The sequence below is a fragment of the Leucoraja erinacea genome, unplaced genomic scaffold, assembly GCF_028641065.1.
Source record: "Leucoraja erinacea ecotype New England unplaced genomic scaffold, Leri_hhj_1 Leri_663S, whole genome shotgun sequence".
Classification (NCBI taxonomy): domain Eukaryota; kingdom Metazoa; phylum Chordata; class Chondrichthyes; order Rajiformes; family Rajidae; genus Leucoraja; species Leucoraja erinaceus.
The window spans coordinates 9,712-33,157 of NW_026576579.1; the positions used below are offsets into that span (position 1 = coordinate 9,712).

Here is a 23,446-nt window from a genome sequence, read left to right on the forward strand (position 1 = left end):
GCCTGCACCGCCATTCAATATGATAATGGCTGATCATCCAACTCAGTATCCCGTACCTGCCTTCTCTCCATACCCCCTGATCCCCTTAGCCACAAGGACCACATCTAACTCCCTCTTAAATATAGCCAATGAACTGGCCTCAACTACCCTCTGTGGCAGAGAGTTCCAGAGATTCACCACTCTCTGTGTGAAAAAAGTTCTTCTCATCTCGGTTTTAAAGGATTTCCCCCTTATCCCTAAGCTGTTACCCCTGGTCCTGGACTTCCCTAACATCGGGAACAACCTTCCTGCATCTAGCCTGTCCAACCCCTTAAGAATTTTGTAAGTTTCTATAAGATCCCCTCTCAATCTTCTAATTTCTAGAGAGTATAAACCAAGTCTATCCAGTCTTTCTTCATAAGACAGTCCTGACATCCCAGGAATCAGTCTGGTGAACCGTCTCTGCACTCCCTCTATGGCAATAATGTCCTTCCTCAGATTTGGAGACCAAAACTGTACGCAATACTCCAGGTGTGGTCTCACCAAGACCCTGTACAACTGCAGTAGAACCTCTCTGCTCCTATACTCAAATCCTTTTGCAATGAAAGCTAACATACCATTCGCTTTCTTTACTGCCTGCTGCACCTGCATGCCTACCTTCAATGACTGGTGTACCATGACACCCAGGTCTCGCTGCATCTCCCCCTTTCCCAATCGGCCACCATGTAACATTTCATAAGGGATTGGACAGACTAGATGCAGGAAAAATGTTACTGATGATGGCAGAGTCCAGAACCAGGGGTCACACACAGTTTAAGAATAAGGTGTTTAAGAAGGAACTGAGCAGATGCTGGAAAATCGAAGGTACACAAAAAAGCTGGAGAAACTCAGCGGGTGCAGCAGCATCTATGGAACGAAGGAAAAAGGCAACGTTTCGGGCCGAAACCCTTCTTCAGTTTAAGAATAAGGGGTTGGCCATTTCAGACTGAGATGAGGAAAGACATTTTCACCCAGAGTTGTGAATCTGTGGAATTCTTTGACACAGAAGGCCAATTCATTGGAGTTTTCGAGAGTTAGATTTAGCTCTTAGGGTTAATGGAACCAAGGGATATGGGGAGAAAGAGGAAGAATGATTCTAAGGGGAGTAAGAGGCAACCGTGGCTGACAAGGGAAGTTAGGGATGGAAGGAACTGCAGATGCTGGAAGATCGAAGGTAGACAAAAATGCTGGAGGAACTCAGCGGGTGCAGCAGCATCTATGGAGCGAAGGAAATAGGCAACGTTTCGGGCCGAAAACCTTCTTCAGACTGATGGGGGGTGGGGGGGAGAAGGAAAGAAAAAGGGAGGAGGAGGAGCCCGAGGGCGGGGGGATGGGAGGAGACAGCTCGAGGGTTAAGGAAGGGGAGGAGACAGCAAAATTGGGAGAATTCAACGTTCATGCCATCCGGATGCAAGCAACCCAGGCGGAATACGAGCTGCTCCGGTGTTGCTCACTCTGGCAATAGAGGAGACCCAGGACAGAGAGGTCGGATTGGGAATGGGAGGGGGAGTTGAAGTGCTGAGCCACCGGGAGCTCAGGTAGGTTATTGCGGACTGAGCGGAGGTGTTCGAACTCTCAGAGTAGCGGGAAGATTGGGAAACTTTCAGAGGACAACAGAAGTTAACAAAAACGGCAACACGGGGTGAAAAGACGAAGTACGAGGGTAAGCTGGCCAAGAATATAAAGGATGGTAAAAGCTTCTTTAGGTGTGTTAAGAGAAAAAGATTAGTAAAGACAAATGTGGGTCCCTTGGGGCAGAAATAGGTGAACTTATTATGGGGAACAAGGAAATGGCAGAAGAGTTGCAGGTATTTTGATTCTGTCTTCACTAAGGAAGACACAAACAATCTCCCAGATGTACTGGAGGACAGAGGATCTATGGAGACAGAGGAACTGAAAGAAATTTGCATTAGGCAAGAAATAGCATTGGGCAAACTTAAAGCACACGGCATTGGGGGTTCAGTATTGATGTGGATAGAGAACTGGCTGGCAAACAGGAAGCAAAGAGTAGGAGTAAACGGGTCCTTTTCACAATGGCAGGCAGTGACTAGTTGGGGTACCGCAAGGCTCAGTGCTGGGACCCCAGCTATTTACAATATATATTAATGATCTGGATGAGGGAATTGAAGGCAATATCTCCAAGTTTGCGGATGACACTAAGCTGGGGGGCAGTGTTAGCTGTGAGGAGGATGCTAGGAGACTGCAAGGTGACTTGGATAGGCTGGGTGAGTGGGCAAATGTTTGGCAGATGCAGTATAATGTGGATAAATGTGAGGTTATCCATTTTGGTGGCAAAAAACGGGAAAGCAGACTATTATCTAAATGGTGGCCGATTGGGAAAGGGGGAGATGCAGCGAGACCTGGGTGTCATGGTACACCAGTCATTGAAAGTAGGCATGCAGGTGCAGCAGGCAGTAAGAAAGCGAATGGTATGTTAGCTGTCATTGCAAAAGGATTTGAGTATAGGAGCAGGGAGGTTCTACTGCAGTTGTACAGGGTCTTGGTGAGACCACACCTGGAGTATTGCGTACAGTTTTGGTCTCCAAATCTGAGGAAGGACATTATTGCCATAGAGGGAGTGCAGAGGCGGGTTCACCAGACCGATTCCTGGGATGTCAGGACTGTCTTATGAAGAAAGACTGGATAGACTTGGTTTATACTCTCTAGAATTTAGGAGATTGAGAGGGGATCTTATAGAAACTTACAAAATTCTTAAGGGGTTGGACAGGCTAGATGCAGGAAGATTGCTCCCGATGATGGGTAAGTCCAGGACAAGGGGTCACAGCTTAAGGATAAGGGGGGAAATCCTTTAAAACCGAGAAGAACTTTTTTCACACAGAGTGGTGAATCTCAGGAACTCTCTGCCACAGAGGGTAGTTGAGGCCACAGTTCATTGGCTATATTTAAGAGGGAGTTAGATGTGGCCCTTGTGGCTAAGGGGATCAGGGGGTATGGAGAGAAGGCAGGTATGGGATACTGAATTGGATGATCAGCCATGATCATATTGAATGGCGGTGCAGGCTCGAAGGGCCGAATGGCCTACTCCTGCACCTAATTTCTATGTAAACTGAAGGTCGATAAATCCCCAGGGCCAGATGGTCTACGTGCCAGGGTACTCAAGGAGGTGGCTCTAGAAACCATGGAGATCATTTTCCAATGCTCTATAGATTCAGGATCAATTCCTGTGGATTGGAGGGCAGCTAATGTTATCCCACTATTTCAAGAAAGGAGCGAGAGAGAAAACTGGGAATTGGAGAGCAGTTAGCCCGACATCGGTGGTGGGGAAGATGCTGGAATCAATTATTGAAGAATAACGGCACATTTGGATAGCAGCAAAAGAATTGGTCCAAGTCAGCATGGATTTATGAAGGGGAAATCCTGCTTGACTAATCTTCTGGAATTTGAGGACGTGGCTAGTAAAATTGATGAAGGGGAGCCAGTGGATGTGGTGTATCTGGACTTTCAGAAAGGCTTTGATATGGTCCCACATAGGTTAGTGGGCAAAATGAGTGCGCTTGGTACTAGGGGGAAGATACTGAGGAACTGGATAGACTTTGGTTTATACTCTCTAGAATTTAGAAGATTGAGAGGGGATCTTATAGAAACTTACAAAATTCTTAAGGGGTTACAGGCTAGATGCAGGAAGATTGTTCCCGATGTTAGGGAAGTCCAGGACAAGGGGTCACAGCTTAAGGATAAGGGGGAAATCCTTTAAAACCGAGATGAGAAGAACTTTTTTCACACAGAGAGTGGTGAATCTCTGGAACTCTCTGCCACAGAGGGTAGTTGAGGCCAGTGCATTGGCTATATTTAAGAGGGAGTTAGATGTGGCCCTTGTGGCTAAGGGGATCAGGGGGTATGGAGAGAAGGCAGGTACGGGATTCTGAGTTGGATGATCAGCCATGATCATATTGAATGGCGGTGCAGGCTCGAAGGGCTGAATGGCCTACTACTGCACCTAATTTCTATGTTTCTATATTGACATGGATAGAGAATTGGTTGGAAGACAGGAAACAAAGAGTAGGAATAAACGGGTCCCTGTCAGAATGGCAGGCAGTGACTAGTGGGGTACCGCAAGGCTCGGTGCTGGGGCTACGACTATGTATATTGATCTAGATGATGGGTTTAAAAGTAACACCAGCACATTTGCAGATGACACAAAGCTGGGTGGCAGTGTGAACCGCAAAGATGATGCTAGGAGGTTGCAGGGTGACTTGGACAGGTTGAGTGAGTGGGCAGATGCGGTATAATGTAGATAAACGCGAGGTTATCCACTTTGGCAGCAAGAACAAGGAGGCAGATTATTATCTTATTGGTGCCAGATTAGGAAAAAGGGAAGTGCAACAAGACCTGGGGGTCCTTGTACACCAGTCACTGCAAGTACACATGCAGGTTCAGCAGGCAGTGAAGAAAGCTAATGGCGTGTTGGCCTTCATTACGAGAGGATTTGAGTATAGTAGAGGTTCTTCTGCAGCTGTACAGGGCCCTGGTGAGACCACACCTGGAATATGTGTGCAGTTTTGGTTTCCTAATTTGAGGAAGGACATCCTTGTGATTGAGGCAGTGCAACGTAGGTTCACCAGGTTAATCCCCGGGATGGCGGGACTGTCATATGAGGAAAGACTGGGCTTGTATTCACTGGAATTTAGAAGGATGAGAGGGAATCTAATAGCAACATATAAAATTATAGAAGGACCGGACAAGCTAGATGCAGGAAAAATGTTCCCAATGTTGGGCGAGTCCAGAACCAGGGGCCACACACACAGTCTTAGAATTAAGGGGAGGCCATTTAAGACTGAGGTGAGAAAAAACTTTTTCACCCAGAGAGTTGTGAGTTTGTGGAATTCGCTGCCACAGAGGGCAGTGGAGGCCAAGTCACTGGATGGATTTAAGAGTTAGATAGAGCTCTAGTGGAGTCAGGGATATGGGGATGGGTTATTGATTGGAGACGATCAGCCATGAATGAATGGTTACTCGAATGGCCTCCTCTTGCACCGATTTTCTATGTAATCAAGGGATATGGGGAGAAGGCAGGCACGGGTTATTGATTGGGGACGATCAGCCATGATCACAATGAATGGCGGTGCTGGCTCAAAGGGCCGAATGGCCTCCTCCTGCAGCTATTTTTTTAAATGAGAAAGCAGGCACAGGGTACTGACTCTGAATGATCAGCCATGACTCAAGGGGTGGTGCGCCTATTGTCTATGTATCTCTGACCCCCCCCCCCCCCCCCCCCCCCCCGGCCCCTGCTCAAAGGGTCGAACGGCCTCCACCTGCAGCTATTTTCTGTTTCTAAAGCCCTTCTTCCCCCCCCCCCTCCATTGCCACCGACCTAGCACAGGGTAACACTGAGGGAGAGATAGGACCTCTCTCTCTCTCTCTCCCCCCCTTCTCCTCCCACCAGTCCAGTCCCACACAAGACAATACAAAGGTTTTATTTTATATAGATATATATATAAAAAAACACATGTCCAATAAACCTATTTTAAACCATCACAAAAAAAAAAGCACCTAACCACTGACGTCCGTCTGTCCGTCCGTCAGTCTGTCTCCCCATCCGATTATCTAGAGCATGCCCGCTGAAGTTGTGTAAACGAGATGGAAGCCGAGATTCGTGGCACAGAGGGTGTGGTGGTCACCATGAATGTGTGTGGGTGTGTGTGTGTGGGGGGGGGGTCTCTCCACCATTTAACACTACCTGTAGCTGGGTCAATGGCTTGAGCAGGCGGGGAGGGGGGAGAATCCCGCCCAAACGCTTCCGACAGCCGTGGGAGGGGGAAGAGTACCGATTTAGTCCTGTGTGTGTGTCTCTGTGTGTGTGTGTGTGTGTGTCTGTCTCTCTGTCGGGCAGTCAGGACTGTGTTGAGCAAGAGGTTGTTTTTTTATGGGGGGGGGGGGGGGGGGAAAGTAGACCTCACAGTTTACAGGCATGCAAGCCCGCTCAGGCTCAAGAGGCAGCCCCCCCCCCCCTCCCCCATCCCATCACACACACACATACACAACCCCACAGTTTGTGCACCTCTCAACAAACAACAAAAGAAAAAGTTTATTTCAGACAGCGTTCACCTCCCCCCCCCCCCCCCCCCAAATCCTCCTTCCTCCCCCGACGATCCAGGCAGTGGTGGAGGGGGCGGGACAGCGAGAGTCCCGGGTCCCAGGCGAGTAGCAGTCAGAAGGAATAAGTTAGGCTAAACAAAATAAAGGATCTTCTTTCTCTCTCTCTCCCCCTCTCATCTCTCCCTCCCCCCAAAGGTCCCCCCGGCCGGCTCTGCTCTGTCAGGGTCATCTGCTGATGTCACGGCTGGAGTCCCAGGGTTTTGTGCTCTTGGGCTCGGCCTTGAGCAGGTCGAAGAAGGGGTGCCGCAGGGCGTCGGCGAGGGTGATGCGCTTGGAGGGCTCATAGTCCAGCATCCTCTCGATCAGGCCGAACAACTGGCAGTGCTCCTCTGTGTCGGTGATCATGTAACGCTGGGAAAAGGGACACCGTGGTTTAGTTAACGTTAGAGATACAGCGCGGAAACAGGCCCTTCGGCCCGTCGAGCCCGTGCCGGCCAGCGATCACCCCGTACACTAGTATAGACTTTAGAGATACAGCGCGGAAACAGGCCATTCGGCCCGCCGAGTCCGTGCCAACCACCCCGTACACTAGTGTTTAAGAAGGAACTGCAGATGCTGGAGAATCGAAGGTTACACAAAAAAGCTGGAGAAACTCAGCGGGTGCAGCAGCATCTATGGAGCGAAGGAAATAGACAACGTTTCGGGTCGAAACCCAAAGGAAATAGACAACGTTTCGGGTCGAAACCCAAAGGAAATAGACAACGTTTCGGGTCGAAACCCAAAGGGTTTCGGCCCGAAACGTTGCCTATTTCCTTCGCTCCATAGATGCTGCTGCACCCGCTGAGTTTCTCCAGCTTTTTTGTGTAACCCCGTACACTAGGTTAGACTTTAGAGATACAGCGCGGAAACAGGCCACTCGGCCCGCCGAGTCCGTGCCGACCAGCGATCAAGTCAAGTTTATTTATTTGTCACATACACGTACGAGATGTGCAGTGAAATGAAAGTGGCAATGCTCACCCCGTACACTAGCACTATCCAACACACGCCAGGGGCCGATCTACAATTTTTAACCAGTGTGCGAGGAAACCCGCGCAGCCATCAGGGTAGAACGTGCAAACTCCGCACAGGCAGGATCACAGCATTGTCTCGCAGCAAGTCTACCACCCGCTGCACCCCTGCCAAAAGTGGGAGTTGGCAAGGTCACAAATGATATAGGAGCAGACTGAGGCCACGTGGCTCAAGTCCACTCCGCCATTCAATCACGGCTGATTTACGGCAGAGGTAGATAGATTCTTGCATGGGTGGGGGGGAAATTCTGCTCCCATCACTTGTGACCATATAAGGTGGACAAAAATGCTGGAGAAACTCAGGGGGTGCAGCAGCATCTACGAAGCGAAGGAAATAGGCAACGTTTCGTCCCGAAACGTCGCCTATTTCCTTCGCTCCATAGATGCTGCTGCACCCGCTGAGTTTCTACACCATTTTTGTCCACCTTCGATGTTCCAGCATCTGCAGTTCCTACTTCACTTCAACACTTATGACAAATATTGCCAGAGTGAGCAACACCGGAAATTGGAGGAACGGCACCTCATATTCCGCCTGGGTTGCTTGCGTCCGGATGGCATGAACGTTGAATTCTCCCAATTTTGCTGTCTCCTCCCCTTCCTTAACCCTCGAGATGTCCCCTCCCATCCCCCCGCCCGAGGGCTCCTCCTCCTCCCTTTTTCCTTCCTTCTGCCCCCCCCCACCCCCCATCAGTCTGAAGAAGGGTTTCAGCCCGAAACGTTGCCCATTTCCTTCGCTCCATAGATGCTGCTGCACCCGCTGAGTTCCTCCAGCATTTTTGTCCACCTTCGACTTTCCAGCATCTGCAGTTCCTACTCCAACACTTATGACCATATGACTGATCTCTCCCTCCAAACCCCCTTTCCCCTGCCTACTGCCCGTAACTGCCCGACATCGGGGGAGTTGGGAGCGGGGGAGACTTGGAGCCAGGCAACCCGGGGGACCGAGGGGAAACAGATATCTGGGGCCACATCGAAGCCAGCATGCACTCACTTTCAATGGCTTGCAGTTCTCCCGCCCGTATCTTCCAGCCGAGCTGTTGTCATCCCAGTCCAGACGGCCATGAAAGAAATACTTCTGTTTCCCGTTGAGGGCAAGTCATCAAAACCCCCCCCAACGCCCCATCCCCCCCCTTCACCCCCCCCCCCCCCCCTTCCACCGTGACCCCATCAACGGCAATGTACCCCCACCCCCCCCCCCCCCCCCAAACAGTCCCTTCGGCCCAACAAGTCCATGCCCACCCATCAATCACCCATACACTAGCTCTACACGAATAAAGGGTCGGCCATTTAGGACTTGAGATGAGGGAAAAACCTTTCGACCCAGAGAGTTGTGGAATTCTCTGCCACAGAGGGCAGTGGAGACCAATTCACCGGATGCTTGCAAGAGAGAGTCAGATTTAGCTCTTGGGGCTAACGGAATCAAGGGATGTGGGGAGAAGGCGGGGAAGGGGTACTGATTGTGGATGATCAGCCATGATCATGTTGAATGGCGGTGCTGGCTCGAAGGGCCGAATGGCCAACTCCTGCACCTATTGTCTATCATATTGAATGGCGGTGCTGGCTCGAAGGGCCGAATGGCCACCTCCTGCACCTATTGTCTATATATTGAATGGCGGTGCTGGCTCGAAGGGCCGCACCTATTGTCTATTGTCTAATGAATGGAGGTGCTGGCTCGAAGGGCCGAATGGCCAGCTCCTGCACCTATTGTCTATCACACTGAATGGCGGTGCTGGCTCGAAGGGCCGAATGGCCGACTCCTGCACCTATTGTCTATATATTGAATGGAGGTGCTGGCTCGAAGGGCCGAATGGCCTACTCCTGCACCTATTGTCTATCACAATGAATGGCGGTGCTAGCTCGAAGGGCCGAATGGCTAACTCCTGCACCTATTGTCTATCATATTGAATGGCGGGGCTGGCTCGAAGGGCCGAATGGCCAGCTCCTGCACCTATTGTCTATATATTGAATGGCGGTGCTGGCTCGAAGGGCCGAATGGCCTACTCCTGCACCTATTGTCTATATATTGAATGGCGGTGCTGGCTCGAAGGGCCTCCTGCACCTATTGTCTATCATATTGAATGGTGGTGCTGGCTCGAAGAGCCGAATGGCCAGCTCCTGCACCTATTGTCTATATCTTGAATGGCGGTGCTGGCTCGAAGGGCCGAATGGCCAACTCCTGCACCTATTGTCTATCTAATGAATGGCGGTGCTGGCTCGAAGGGCCGAATGGCCAGCTCCTGCACCTATTGTCTATCACACTGAATGGCGGTGCTGGCTCGAAGGGCCGAATGGCCAACTCCTGCACCTATTGTCTATCACACTGAATGGCGGTGCTGGCTCGAAGGGCCGAATGGCCAACTCCTGCACCTATTGTCGATTGTCTAAAAGCTTTTCTTGGTACAAGTGACGAGAAGCTGAACCGATCGCTTCCGAGGGGCGCCTCGCCTCGCCTCGCCTCGCCTCACCTGGTCTTTCGGATCATCCGCGCGGGAATGGGGCCCAGGATCCGCTCCATCATGGCCAGGTGCTCGCGGTTGTCGTGGGTCTGCAAACGGAAAGGGATGGGCTTCAGGGAAACTAGGCGCGGGCATCGTGCGTGAACGTACCGGGCGGGGGGCGGGTGGCCGGGCGTCAAAACTTACCTGGAACAGGGTGAAGCCGAGGTAATATTCAAAGACGATGCAGCCGATACTCCACACGTCACAGGGCTGGGACCAGCCGAGCTCTGAGGGGGGGACAACAAGAAGAATCAGCGTTAGACCAACGCAAACACACCAGACATCAACAGGGCTGAATTTGACTTGTCTAATCGACCACATCGGGAAAGAGAGAACCCTTTTGCAAAAGCATGGCTTGGTGAGGAAGGAAGGACTGCAGAGAGATCTGTTAGAGCACAAGTTAAAACAATAACCCTGAGAATGAAGTGTTCAAGAAGGAACTGTGCAGATGCTGGAAATATCGAAGGTACACAAAATTGCTGGAGAAACTCAGCGGGTGCAGCAGCATCTATGGAGCGAAGGAAATAGGCGACGTTTCGGGCCGAAACCCTTCTTCACCCTGAGAATGAAGATCGACTGGTTCAGAGTCAGAATATTACATAGAAAATCGGTGCAAGAGGAGGCCATTCGAGTAACCATTCAATGTAACCATGGCTGATCGTCTCCAATCAATAACCCGTCCCCATATCCCCGACTCCACTAGAGCTCTATCTAACTCTCTCTTAAATCCATCCAGTGACTTGGCCTCCACTGCCCCGCCCGCTGTGGCAGGGAATTCCACAAACTCACAACTCTCTGGGTGAAAACGTTTTTTCTCACCTCAGTCTTAAATGGCCTCCCCTTTATTCTAAGACTGTGTGTGTGGCCCCTGGTTCTGGACTCGCCCAACATTGGGAACATTTTTCCTGCATCTAGCTTGTCCAGTCCTTTTATAATTTTATATGTTTCTATAAGATTCCTCCCTCATCCTTCTAAACTCCAGTGAATACAAGCCTAGTCTTTTCAATCTTTCCTCATATGACAGTCCCGCCATCCCAGGGATCGATCTGGTGAACCTACGCTGCACTGCCTCAATCACAAGGATGTCCTTCCTCAAATTCATCCCATCCAGGTCTCGACAGGCCAGATATGCAGGAAGATTGTTCCCGATGTTCACCTCAGTCTTAAATGGCCCCCCCTTTATTTCCATATAACCATATAACAATTACAGCACGGAAACAGGCCATCTCGGCCCTACAAGTCCATGCCGAACAAATTTTTTTCCCCTTAGTCCCACCTGCCTGCACTCGTACCATATCCCTCCATTCCCTTCTCATCCATATGCCTATCCAATTTATTTTTAAATGATACCAATGAACCTGCCTCCACCACTTCCACTGGGAGCTCATTCCACACCGCCACCACTCTCTGCGTAAAGAAGATCCCCCTCATATTACCCCTAAACTTCTGTCCCTAATTTCATGTAGATTCACTGGATGTTTTCAAGAGATAGTTAAGATTTAGCTCTTGGGGCTATTGGAATCGAGGGATACGAGGAGAAGGCAGGAACTGATTGGGGATGATCACAGTGAATGGCGGTGCTGGCAGTGAAGGGCCAAATGGCCTCTACTCCTGCACCTATTGTCTATTGTCATCCAAAAGCCTCAAATGTAATTCCTGTATCTGTTTCCCTGGCAATGCATGCCAGGCCCCCACCACCCTGTGTGTATTAAAAGCTGCCCCGCACATCTCAATTCATCTTTCCCCCTCTCACCTTAAAGCTACGTTCTTTAGTGTTGGCCATTTCCACCCTGGGGGGAGAAAAGTGTTTAAGAAGGAATTACAGCTGCTGCTTTAAACTGAAGACACACACACAAAGCTGGAGTAACTCAGCGGGTCAGGCAGCATCTTTGGAGAACATGAATAGGTGATGTTTCGGCTCGAGACCTGTCTTCAGACAATTCTTTATCGGTCTACATCTCTCCTTTCGCCTTTCCCTCAGTCTGAAGAAGGGCCTCGACCCGAGACGCCACCCGTTGCTTCTCTCCAGCGATGCTGCCCGTCCCGCTGATGTTACCCCAGCTTTTTGTGTCCATCTTCGGTTTAAACCAGCATCTGCAGTTCCTCCCCACACATCACCATAGCGCCGTTCCCCGATTGGCAAGTCTCCAGGAATAATCTGCTGAGCAAGAGGCACCACGTTCAATGTCCACGTTCTAGTTCGAACGTGTCCCAGGCAAGTCCCAGGCTGTTGTCGGCCTCCAGCGGCTATTCCCTTGGCATTAACCTCTCCCCAATATCCACCTACACCAGTTACTGATAGAACAATAGACAATAGACAATAGGTGCAGGAGCAGGCCATTCGAGCCAGCACCGCCATTCAATGTGATCATGGCTGATCATCCACAATCAGTAGCCCGTTCCTGCCATTTCCCCATATCCCCTGACTCTGATGTTCTGCTATTTTTAAGAGCCCTATCTAGCTCTCTCTTGAAACCATCCAGAGAACCTGCCTCCACCGCCCTCCGAGGCAGAGAATTCCACAGACTCGTCACACACACACACACACACACACTCAAGGATCAGACACACACAAAGAGTGAAGATAGACACAAAAAAGCTGGAGTAACATCAGCCGGGACAGGCAGCATCTCTGGAGAGAAGGAATTGATGACGCCCAGGGTCGAGACCCTTCAGGCTGAGAGTCGGGGGAGAGGGACACTAGCGATAGGGAGGAGTAAGGTGTGAAAACAACAAATCAAAGCAGACAAAAAGTGCAGAAGGGAGGTTACACAAAAAAGCTGGAGAAACTCAGCGGGTGCAGCAGCATCTATGGAGCGAAGGAAATAGGCAACGTTTCGGGCCGAAACCCTTCTTCAGACTGATCGGGGACGGGGGTGGGCGGGGACAAGAAAAGGAAAAGGAGGAAGAGCCCGAAGGCTGGGGGATGGGAGGAGACAGCAGGGGGACTGAGGAAGGGGAGGAGACAGCAAGGACTAACAAAATTGGGAGAATTCGATGTTCATGCCCCCGGGATGCATACTCCCCAAACGGAATATGAGGTGCTGTTCCTCCAATTTCCGGTGCTGCTCGCTGTGGCCATGGAGGAGACCCAGGACAGAGAGGTGAATGTGGTCGTACAGTTGGAGGGCAGGAGGGATCACAGATGGGGGACAGTTAGAGAGGAGGTTGTGAAACTGTCTCCGGAGAGAAGAGGAGAACTTCTTCAAGGTAGGCATATCCAGAAGGGAACTGCAGATGCTGGTTTACACTGAAGATGGACTCAAAACGCTGGAGTAACTCAGCGAGACATGCGGCATCTCTGGAGAGAAGGAATGGGCGACGTTTCGGGTCCAGACCCTTCTTCAGACTGAGTGTCAGGGGGAAGAGGGAAGACTAGAGATGTGGAAGGGCGAGGTGTGAAAACGACAGATCAAAGCGGACGATGATCAAGGAAATGTCGAGTGGCCCATTGTTGGCTGAGGGGGAAGGCCCTTCTTCTTCCCAAACCCATCGGGAAGCGCTCACCGAGTATGACCTCCGGCGCCCGGTAATGCCGCGTGGAGACGATGGTGCTGTGGTGCTCGTGGTCGAAGGTGGCGCTGCCAAAGTCCACCACCCGCGTGGCTGTGTTTTTAACCACTCGTTCCTCTCGCTTCTGCAAAGGAGAGGGATAAAAGTCAAGCTGGCCAGCCGGCCCGTAGCAAGGGGCGGAAGATAACAGGCAACATTGACAAGGGTTTCAAAGTCCCGGCAGCCACAAGGAGGCCACTAACGCACACACTCCTACCTTTTCCATGTTACCCACAACCTCGGAGTCAGAATTTACAAAAAGAATGTTCTCGGGTTTAAGGTCAGTGTGAGTGAGCTTGTTCTCATGTAAAACTATTAAAGAGATAAAAGCACAGGTTAGATAAACACAGGGATCAGTGGCTCCAGAGCTCAGCAACACAACACTCAAAGTTTAGCACGGCATAGCATGGGAACAGGCCATTTGGCCCACTACGTCTATCCCGAGACCAACCACCTGCACATGATCCACATCCCTCAATTCCTGGTACTCGAGTCACAGAGGGACACAGTGGGCCAACAGCTACACTAGTCCCACCTGCCCACGTTTGGCCCACATCCCTCCAAACCTGCCCTATCCAAGTACCTGCCTAAATGTTTGTTAAACACTGGGATAGTCCCAACCCCGACTACTACCTCTGGCAGCTTGTTCGTTCCACCCTTTGTGTGAATAAGTTACCCCTCAGGTTCCCATTAAACCTCGTGAGAAAAAAGTCACCCCTCAGATTCCTGTCGTGACTATTATTCCATGCGCCGTTCTAAAAATCTCCCGACCTACAGCGCGCGCCACCCTCTGAATAAAACGCTCGCCCCGCTCATCTCCTTTAAACTTTGCCCCTCTCTGTTTAGAACAATGGACATTTCCACCCCGTGAGAAAGGCTCTGACTCTCTCCCTCATCTACGCCTCTCCCAATGTTACAAACTTCCCACCCGATCTCTTTCTTGAACTCCTGGAGGAAACAATCCAAGTCTCTCCAGCCCTCACCTTGTAGCCAAGACCCCCCCCCCCCCCACACATACACACACACACATTCACACACACACACAGAACCACACACACACACACACATACACACACACAGACACACACACACACACACACACAACCACACACACACACACAACACACACACACACACACACACACACACACAGAACCACACACACACACACACAACCACACACACACACACACACACACACACAACCACACACACACACACACACACACACACATACACACACACACACACACATATACACATTCACACACACACACACACATACACATTCACACACACATATACACACACAGAACCACACACACACACACACACACAGAAGCACACACACACACACAGACAACCCCAGTTCTCCACCGCCGATGGAGGAATTCCTATTTAACGGGTTAAAATATATTGCAAACAGCAAGGAAATTGTGAAACGGCTTCGGAGAAGGCCTTGCCTCACATGACCCCCGCGCCACTAATTCTCTCCGACTCTTGACTGCTTTAGGGGGGGGGGGAGGAAAGATAAGGGAAGGGCAATAAATAACGGCAGTCCTGCCCATGACCCGCGAGCGGAGAAATAAAAACGAATGAAGGGCCGGACTGACTCAAGGCCTTCCTCCCCGAGCGAAGGGTGGATTGAGGAGAGGAATTTGACTGCGCGGCGGTGGCTGGTGGAAGCGCGAGGGGGAACTCACAGTTAACGGCGTGGCAGGTCTGGAAGGCCATGTGCCGCACTTGGTGGATGGGGTACGGAGCGTAATTGTTGTCCTTCAGGAAGTCAAAGGTACTCTGGCCCAGCAGCTCAAACGATATACATATGTGGCCGTGGTAATCGAACCAGTCGAACATCTGTACACATTGGCTGGAGGGGGGGGAGCAGACGGGGGAGAGCATTTAGACACTCCGTACCACACAAGAGCCCTTTGCCAGTACATCTAACTTTGATTTAAACCCCAGCATCCGCAGTCCCTTCCTACACTTAGAACAGTACAGTACAGCACAGAAACAGACCCAACGGTCACAGGAGTAAGCTATTCCTCCCCCCCCCCCCCCCCCCCCCCCCCCCCCCCCCCCCCCCCCCCCCCCCCCCCCCCCCCCCCCCATAAAGTCTACTCTGCCATTCAATGTTCAAGAAGGAACTGTGCAGATGCTGGAAAATCGAAGGTAGACAAAATTGCTGGAGAAACTCAGCGGGTGCAGCAGCATCTATGGAGCGACGGAAATGGGCGACATTTCGGGCCAAAACCTGACGGAAATAGGCGACATTTCGGGCCAAAACCCGGCGGAAATAGGCAACGTTTTGGGCCGAAACCCTTTGGGTTTCGTCCCGAAACGTTGCCTATTTCCTTCGCTCCATAGATGCTGCCGTACCCTGCTGAGTTTCTCCAGCAATTTTGTCTACCTCCGCCATTCAATGGCGGCTGATCTATCTTTCCCTCCCATCCCCGTTTTCCCCGCCTTCTCCCCCAAATCCCTCACCAATCAAGAATCTGCCCTAAAAATGCCCAATGACCTGGCCTTTCCAGGTCGCCTCCCCCGTGGCCTAACAACGAGGATCGGGCGGCCTTTCCCGGAGACTCGCCCGGGGCTCCAGCGGCGGGCGCAGCGTGGACTCTCGGCGTGGAGCAAGCAGGGGAGCGCTCCGTTTCGCTGGCCCGCGGCAGCCCGAAGCCCCGGTCTGCACAGCTCCAGCTGGCGCGGGGACCCGGGAGAAGAAGGCCCGCAGCCAACTTCTACCGTGGACCCGGCGTGGACTCGACCATCACCCCTGGAGGGGAGCTTCTACCGCCAGCCCTGCCGTCTGCGGTGCTTCTGGCTGCGGCGGAGACTTTAAATCTCGACCGCCGGCCTGCAGCCTACACCAACCTAAAGCCGTGGTCTCCAGTGAGGAAGAGCCGATCCTGGACTGACTCTGGACTCTGGTCCCGACCACGGAGGGAAATGGAGGAGGACTGGCCCAATGTTGTGCCTTCCACCACAGTGATGAATGCTGTGGTGGATGTTTGTGTTAAATGTTTATAGTGTATTGTGTGTTCTTTATCATTGTACCGCTGCTGACAAATTCATTTCACTTGCACTTTATGTGCAATGTGACAAATAAAACTGATTGTATTGTATTGTATTAGAAACATAGACAATAGGTGCAGGAGTAGAGGCCATTCGGCCCTTCGAGCCTGCACCGCCATTCAATATGATCATGGCTGATCGTCCAACTCAGTATCCTGTACCCTGCCTTCTCTCCATACCCCCTGATCCCTTTAGCCACATCTAACTCCCTCTTAAATATATCCCAATGAACTGTGTGGCCTCAACTACCTTCTGTGGCAGAGAATTCCACAGATTCACCACTCTCTGTGTGAAAAAATGTTTTCCTCATCTCGGTCCTAAAAGATTTCCCCCTTATCCTTAAACTGTGTGACCCCTTGTTCTGGACATCCCCAACATCGGGAACAATCTTCCTGCATCTAGCCTGTCCAACCCCTTAAGAATTTTGTAAGTTTCTATAAGATCCCCCCTCAATCTTCTAAATTCTAGCGAGCACAAGCCGAGTCTATCCAGTCTTTCTTCATATGGAAGTCCTGACATCCCAGGAATCAGTCTGGTGAACCTTCTCTGTACTCCCTCTATGGCAAGAATGTCTTTCCTCAGATTAGGAGACCAAAACTGTACGCAATACTCCAGGTGTGGTCTCACCAAGACCCTGTACAACTGCAGTAGAACCTCCCCGCTCCTAGATTCAAATCCTTTTGCTATGTATTGATATTGATTGTCTGTGCGGAGTTTGTCCGTTCTCGCCGTGACCGCGTGGCTTTTCTCCGGGTGCTCCGGTTTCCCCCCACATCCCAAAGAGGCACAGGAGGCAGGTGAATTGGCTTTGGTAAAATTGTAAAAATTGTCCATGCTGTGTAGGATGGCGCTAGTGATCGCTGGTCAGTGCAGACTTGGTGGGCTGAAGGGCCTGTTTCCACACTGTCTGTCTGAAGGGATCAACAATACTCTCTAGAATTTAGGAGATTGAGGGGGGATCTTATAGAAACTTACAAAATTCTTAAGGGGTTGGACAGGCTAGGTGCAGGAAGATTGCTCCCGATGTTGGGGAAGTCCAGGACAAGGGGTCACAGCTTTAAGGATAAGGGGGAAATCCTTTAAAACCGAGATGAGAAGAACTTTTTTCACACAGAGAGTGGTGAATCTCTGGAACTCTCTGCTGCAGAGGGTAGTCGAGGCCACAGTTCATTGGCTATATTTAAGAGGGAGTTAGATGTGGCCCTTGTGGCTAAGGGGATCAGGGGGTATGGAGAGAAGGCAGGGATGGGATACCGAGTTGGATGATCAGCCATGATCATATTGAATGGCGAATGGTGCAGGCTCGAAGGGCTGAATGGCCTACTCCTGCACCTAATTTCTATGTTTCTAACAAGAGTTCCTTGCCCCAGGCATGTTACACATTCATCCCTGTGCCTCTAAATCCTTCTCCACCACACCCGCACGTCTACAGAACAGGAGAACCATACCACACCGCCCACCACGGGAAATTAAACCCCTACCCCCAGACAATGATAAATAAACGCAGATACAGGATTCAGTAAGGCAGGCACAGCCAGCACAGGAGACCTACAATTCTGTACAAATAAGTTCCGCGACGTTACTTACAATTTGTTTTCGGGATCTTGTACGTTGATTTTTTCCAGCACGTTGATTTCTAGACGGGCGGCCTCTCTATATTTCTCCACATTCTTTATTATTTTAAGGGCCACTCGAGAGCTACCCCTGTGAAGACACAGTTGGAACAGTCAGGAGGTGCAGCCTCGCCAATGCAACAGGCATTACTACAAACCACGGACCAGATTTAGGGTACACAAAATTGCTGGAGAAACTCAGCGGGTGCAGCAGCATCTATGAAATAGGCGAAGGCGGAAATAGGCAACGTTTTGGGCCGAAACCCTTTGGGTTTCGTCCCGAAACGTCGCCTATTTCCTTCGCTCCATAGATGCTGCTGCACCCGCTGAGTTTCTCCAGCAATTTTGTGTACCTTCGATCTTCCAGCATCTGCAGTTCCTTCTTGAACACAACGTCCAGATTTAGGGACTGTTTCTTCCCAGCTGTTGGTAGACACAAAGTGTTGGAAGTAGCTTAGCGGGACAGGCAGCGTCTCTGTAGAGAAGGAATGGGCGACGTTTCAGGTCGAGACCCTTCTTCCGAGCCGAAACCCCGCCCATTCCTTCTCTCCATGGATGCTGCCTCACCCACTGAGTTACTCCAGCATTTTGTCTACCTACGATTTTACCAGCATCTGCGGTTCTTTCTCCCACATTCTTCCCAGCTGTTATCAGGCAACTGAACCATCCTACCACAACCAGAGAGTGGTCCTGAGTTACTGTGTAGGAAGGAACAGCAGACGCTGGTCTGAACCTTAGATAGACACAAAAAGCTGGAGTAACTCAGCGGGACAGGCAGCATCTCTGGAGAGACCATGGATAGACAGGTGGACAAAAATGCTGGAGAAACTCCCGCATTGGAAATGCAAGGTTAATTTCCAGGATGCGGGACTGTCACATGCTGAGAGAATGGAACGGCTGGGCTTGTACACTCTGGCGTTTAGAAGAATGAGAGGAAATCTCATTGAAACATATAAGATTGCTAAGGGCTTGGACATGCTAGAGGCAGGAAACATGTTCCCGATGTGTTTAAGAAGGAACTGCAGATGCATGAAAATCGAAGGTACACGAAAATGCTGGAGAAACTCAGCGGGGGCAGCAGCATCTATGGAGTGAAGGAATAGGTGACGTTTCAGGTCATTTGCCACTTGTACTTGTAGATAGAAACATAGAAATTAGGTGCAGGAGTAGAGGCCATTCGGCCCTTTGAGCCTGCACCGCCATTCAATATGATCATGGCTGATCATCCAACTCAGTATCCTGTACCTGCCTTCTCTCCATACCCCCTGATCCCCTTAGCCACAAGGGCCACATCTAACTCCCTCTTAAATATAGCCAATGAACTGACCTCGACTACCCTCTGTGGCAGAGAGTTCCAGAGATTCACCACTCTCTGTGTGAAAAAAGTTCTCCTCATCTCGGTTTTAAAGGATTTCCCCCTTATCCTTAAGCTGTGACCCCTTGTCCTGGACTTCCCCAACATCGGGAACAATCTTCCTGCATCTAGCCTGTCCAACCCCTTAAGAATTTTGTAAGTTTCTATAAGATCCCCTCTCAATCTCCTAAATTCTAGAGAGTATAAACCAAGTCTATCCAGTCTTTCTTCATAAGACAGTCTTGACATCCCAGGAATCAGACTGGTGAACCGTCTCTGCACTCCCTCTATGGCAATAATGTCCTTCCTCAGATTTGGAGAGTACAAACCAAGTATAAACCAAGATTGGGCCCCTTGACCGTTAGCAGGGAGAGATAGATCAGCCATGATTGAATGGCGGAGTAGACTTGATGGTCCGAATGGTCTAATTCTACTCCTATTCCATATGACCATACGACCATTTAAATAATGCTTTGCTGTTCTGGTTTCCTTGCGAAGTGGACATCTTCATGTCGGTCTGTGATATTAGCTCATCTGCCACACGCTTGCTCACTCAACTTGTCCTAAGTCACCTTGAAGTTTCTATGCATCACCCTCAAACCCCCACTCGGTTTATTGTTTTAAAAAAAAGATATACGCGCTGGAGTAACTCAGCAGGTAGACAAAAATGCTGGAGAAACTCAGCGGGTGAGGCAGCATCTGTGGAGCGAAGGAATAGGTAACGTTTCGGGTCGAGACCCGGAAGGGTCTCGACCTGAAACGTCACCTATCCCTTTGCTCCACAGATGCTGCCTCACTCGCTGAGTTTCCAGAGGGGTCTCGACCTGAAACGTCACCTATGCCTTCGCTCCATAGATGCTGCCTCACCCGCTGAGTTTCACCAGCATTTTTGTCTACCTTCGATTTTCCAGCAGATGCTGCCGGACCTGCTGAGTTACTCCAGAACTTTGTGTATTTTTTTAAAGAAATAATACATTTGGTTGCCTTCATCCAAATCATGTAAATGTTTTTCAAATGGTTGTGGACTCAACACTGATCCCTGCGTTACCCCACGAGTCACCGCCTGCCACCCGGAAAAGATCCTTTATTTCGTCACCTATCCCTTTGCTCCACAGATGTTGCCTCACTCGCTGAGTTTCCAGAGGGGTCTCGACCTGAAACGTCGCCTATTCCTTCGCTCCATTGATGCTGCCTCACCCGCTGAGTTACTCCAGCATTTTGTGTCTATTTTCAAGCTGAAAGGTCACCTTTTCTCCAGAGATGCTGCCTGACCCGCTGTGTGCTTGTGTCTAACTGTGACTTGGCTCGGGAAAGGGAGGGAGGGAGGGAGGGAGGCAAGGAGACGGAAGCAGCTGGCACTTACCTTCGATGGTCAATGCATTCTATGACTTTGCCAAAGGTTCCTTCACCTAAAGTGCTAACAATCTCATCTGACAAGGAAAGAGAGAAAGAAAGCAAAAATGAGACTCTCAGATGGGACTGAAGGAGAGCAACATTTTAAAAAAAAGAACAAGGCAGACTGTAGGTAAATTACAAGGGCTCTTCTCATTACAGAGTTTTTGTTTTGCACTTTTGTCAGTACAAGAAAGGCACATGGCTGAAGCAGAAAGCATATAACACCATCTGCTGAGAAAAAAAAGACTTCTGTACAATATTATTTTCCTGCATTTAGGGTAAATTATAACAAGTATAAACATAAAAAAAATAAGCAGGAGGAGGAGGAAGGGGGGGGAGATTAGAAAATAAAAACAGCAATGAGATTTCTGCAACTTTTTTTTTTTTTTTTTTTTTTTTTTTTCGGGATCTTAACTATTAGAGCTAAATGAAGTTACGACTTAAGCTTGTACATCGTTCTTGTAGCCAGTCGCCGGTGCGATAGATCAGGTGCCCCTCGTTGTCATCTTCCACACTCTTGGCCCTCCTGCTGCTCTGATGACTCCGCTGCGCTCGCAGGTTTCCCCAGGGGGTCGGGTGGCGACAGCAGCACACAGAGGCGCCCCAGCAAAACCATCATCCAAGCCAAATTGGAGAGAGACATTTTCCAAAACCAGCAGCCAGCCACATTGGACGGTTTGGGGATGTTCGCATTCGTAGAGAAGAAGGGGAGGCAGCGACGTAGTGGTCGATTGCCAGATTGTCAAGATTCCAGGCAATTGATACGCCCACAGAGGATATATAACGATAGGGATATTGCAAGGGAACATGTCAAGATACAAAGTACTAACTCAGAAAATAAAAAAAGTAACGAACATTTCAAAAAACCCCCAACCTACAACCTTTCCCACCCCGCTCAAAACAGTTTAAAAGCAAGGTTTAATTTAAAAAGCAAACTTTTTTATCAGCAGACCCAATAAATCATTACTTAAAGCAGTTAATTTATCAACGGCACTTAAAACGCTAACTCCCAGGAGAGTTGCAGTGATATTATTGTGTTTTCATTGTAAGCTTCCCCCCCCACAACTACTCCCTTGCTGTTTGTTGGCCCAGGCAGGGTGCAGCAGTCGCAGCCACGTGCATGCTGCTGGGGTTCTTCCGGGCTGAGCATGCGACAGATGCCGCCTAGTTTAGAGATACAGCACGGAAACAGGCCCTTCGGCCCACCGAGTCCGTGCCGACCGACCGACTATCCCCCCCCCCACACACACACACACACACGGGACAATTTACACTTAGACCAAGGCAATTAAGTTACAAATCTGCACGTCTTTGGGGTGCGGGAGGAAGTGACTCTCGTTGGCGTTGGCTCAGCGGGCGGGGGATGTGAAACGTAATATCGCTGCAACCCGTCCCCAGTAAATGCTCCCAACTCTTGCGTTCTACCGCACAGTGCATTATTAACTTGCCCAATCTTATCCAGGCGCCCAATTCTAATCCAGCTGATCATTTGTCTATAACATTGCAACCACGACGTGCACAGTCAAACTGCCTCCTGTCCTGGCCAGGTCATTCTGCCCGGTCCATATCTCAACACCCTCAACACCAAAGCAAACCGGCTTCACGGGCAGGACAGTGTTAATGGAGGGTTAGGGAGAGGGGACGGAAACACACCCAAACGCTCCCTCAGAGCCTTCTGCAGTGCAGGGGAGGGCAAACAACCGGTGGGTCACAAGGCTCTGTGATCGGTTATATAAACGTGTCTCCCGGCCACAGTTGGACACTGGCTCTGACCCACGTGATCACATCGTGGAGATTGTAACGGGGGGGGGGAGATGTGACAGCAGCTCGGGCAAGGAGAACAACGCAACGGGCTAGAGGGCTGGGAGGGAGAGAGGAGAGAGACACGTTAGAATTTTAAGATTGAGGGGGAATCTTATAGAAACTTACAAAATTCTTAAGGGGTTGGACAGGCTAGATGCAGGAAGATTATTCCCGATGTTGGGGAAGTCCAGAAGTCACCAGTTTAAGGATAAGAGGGAAATATTTTAGGACCGAGATGAGAAAATCATTTTTTACACAGAGAGTGGTGAATCTGTGGAATTCTCTGCCACAGAAGGTAGTTGAGGCCACACAGTTCATTGGCTATATTTAAAAGGGAGTTAGATGTGGCCCTTGTGGCGAAAGGGATCAGGGGGTATGGAGAGAAGGCAGGGATGGGATACTGAGTTGGATGATCAGCCATGATCATATCGAATGGCGGTGCAGGCTCGAAGGGCCGAATGGCCTACTCCTGCACCTATTGTCTATGTTTCTATGATGGGGGACATAGAGAGAGAGACAGAGATAAGGGAGAGAGATGGAAAGAGGGTGAGAGATGGAGGGGAAGAGGGGGGAAGAAAAGGACGAGATGGGGATGGAGGGAAGAGAGAGAGAGAGGGGGAGAGAGAGAGAGAGCGGAGTGGGGAAGGAAGGAAGAGGAGAGAGCTGCGGAGGGAGGAGAGTGGGGAGGATAAGGGAGATGATGAGCAGGAGGACGAGAGGGAGGAGAGCAAAGGAAGTGGAAGAAGGAGGAAGGGAAGGGGAGAGAGTGGCCTCAGCAAGTGAAGGAAAGAACTGCAGATGCTGGTTTAAATCAAGATGCTGGAGTAACTCAGCGGGACGGGCAGCATCTCTGGAGAGAAGGAATGAGTAAGAGAGTACAGAGGAGATTTACTAGAATGTTGCCTGGGTTTCAACAACTAAGTTACAGAGATAGGTTGAATAAGTTAGGTCTTTATTCTCTGGAGCGCAGAAGGTTAAGGGGGGACCTGATAGAGGTCTTTAAAATGATGAGAG

At 50.3% G+C, this 23,446-nt stretch overlaps 1 protein-coding gene across 2 annotated transcripts in view; it reads right to left on the reverse strand.

Annotated features, from left to right (window-relative positions):
* Window positions 1–5,450: 5,450 nt before the first annotated feature.
* The window catches only part of clk2a (CDC-like kinase 2a), a 40,427-nt gene continuing 22,431 nt past the window's right edge, over window positions 5,451–23,446 (reverse strand). The window contains exons 4-13 of one of the 2 annotated variants that reach the window (XM_055631151.1): window positions 21,082–21,175; window positions 20,598–20,664; window positions 17,855–17,971; window positions 14,896–15,062; window positions 13,410–13,504; window positions 13,148–13,277; window positions 9,785–9,867; window positions 9,607–9,687; window positions 8,134–8,223; window positions 5,451–6,486 (exon numbers count right to left, since the gene is read on the reverse strand). In XM_055631151.1, the coding sequence (XP_055487126.1) occupies window positions 6,301–6,486; window positions 8,134–8,223; window positions 9,607–9,687; window positions 9,785–9,867; window positions 13,148–13,277; window positions 13,410–13,504; window positions 14,896–15,062; window positions 17,855–17,971; window positions 20,598–20,664; window positions 21,082–21,175 (1,110 nt within the window). In that variant the 3' untranslated portion in view covers window positions 5,451–6,300. Of the gene's footprint in view, window positions 6,487–8,133; window positions 8,224–9,606; window positions 9,709–9,784; window positions 9,868–13,147; window positions 13,278–13,409; window positions 13,505–14,895; window positions 15,063–17,854; window positions 17,972–20,597; window positions 20,665–21,081; window positions 21,176–23,446 lie in introns of both variants that reach the window. The other variant, XM_055631150.1, reaches the window with a different exon arrangement.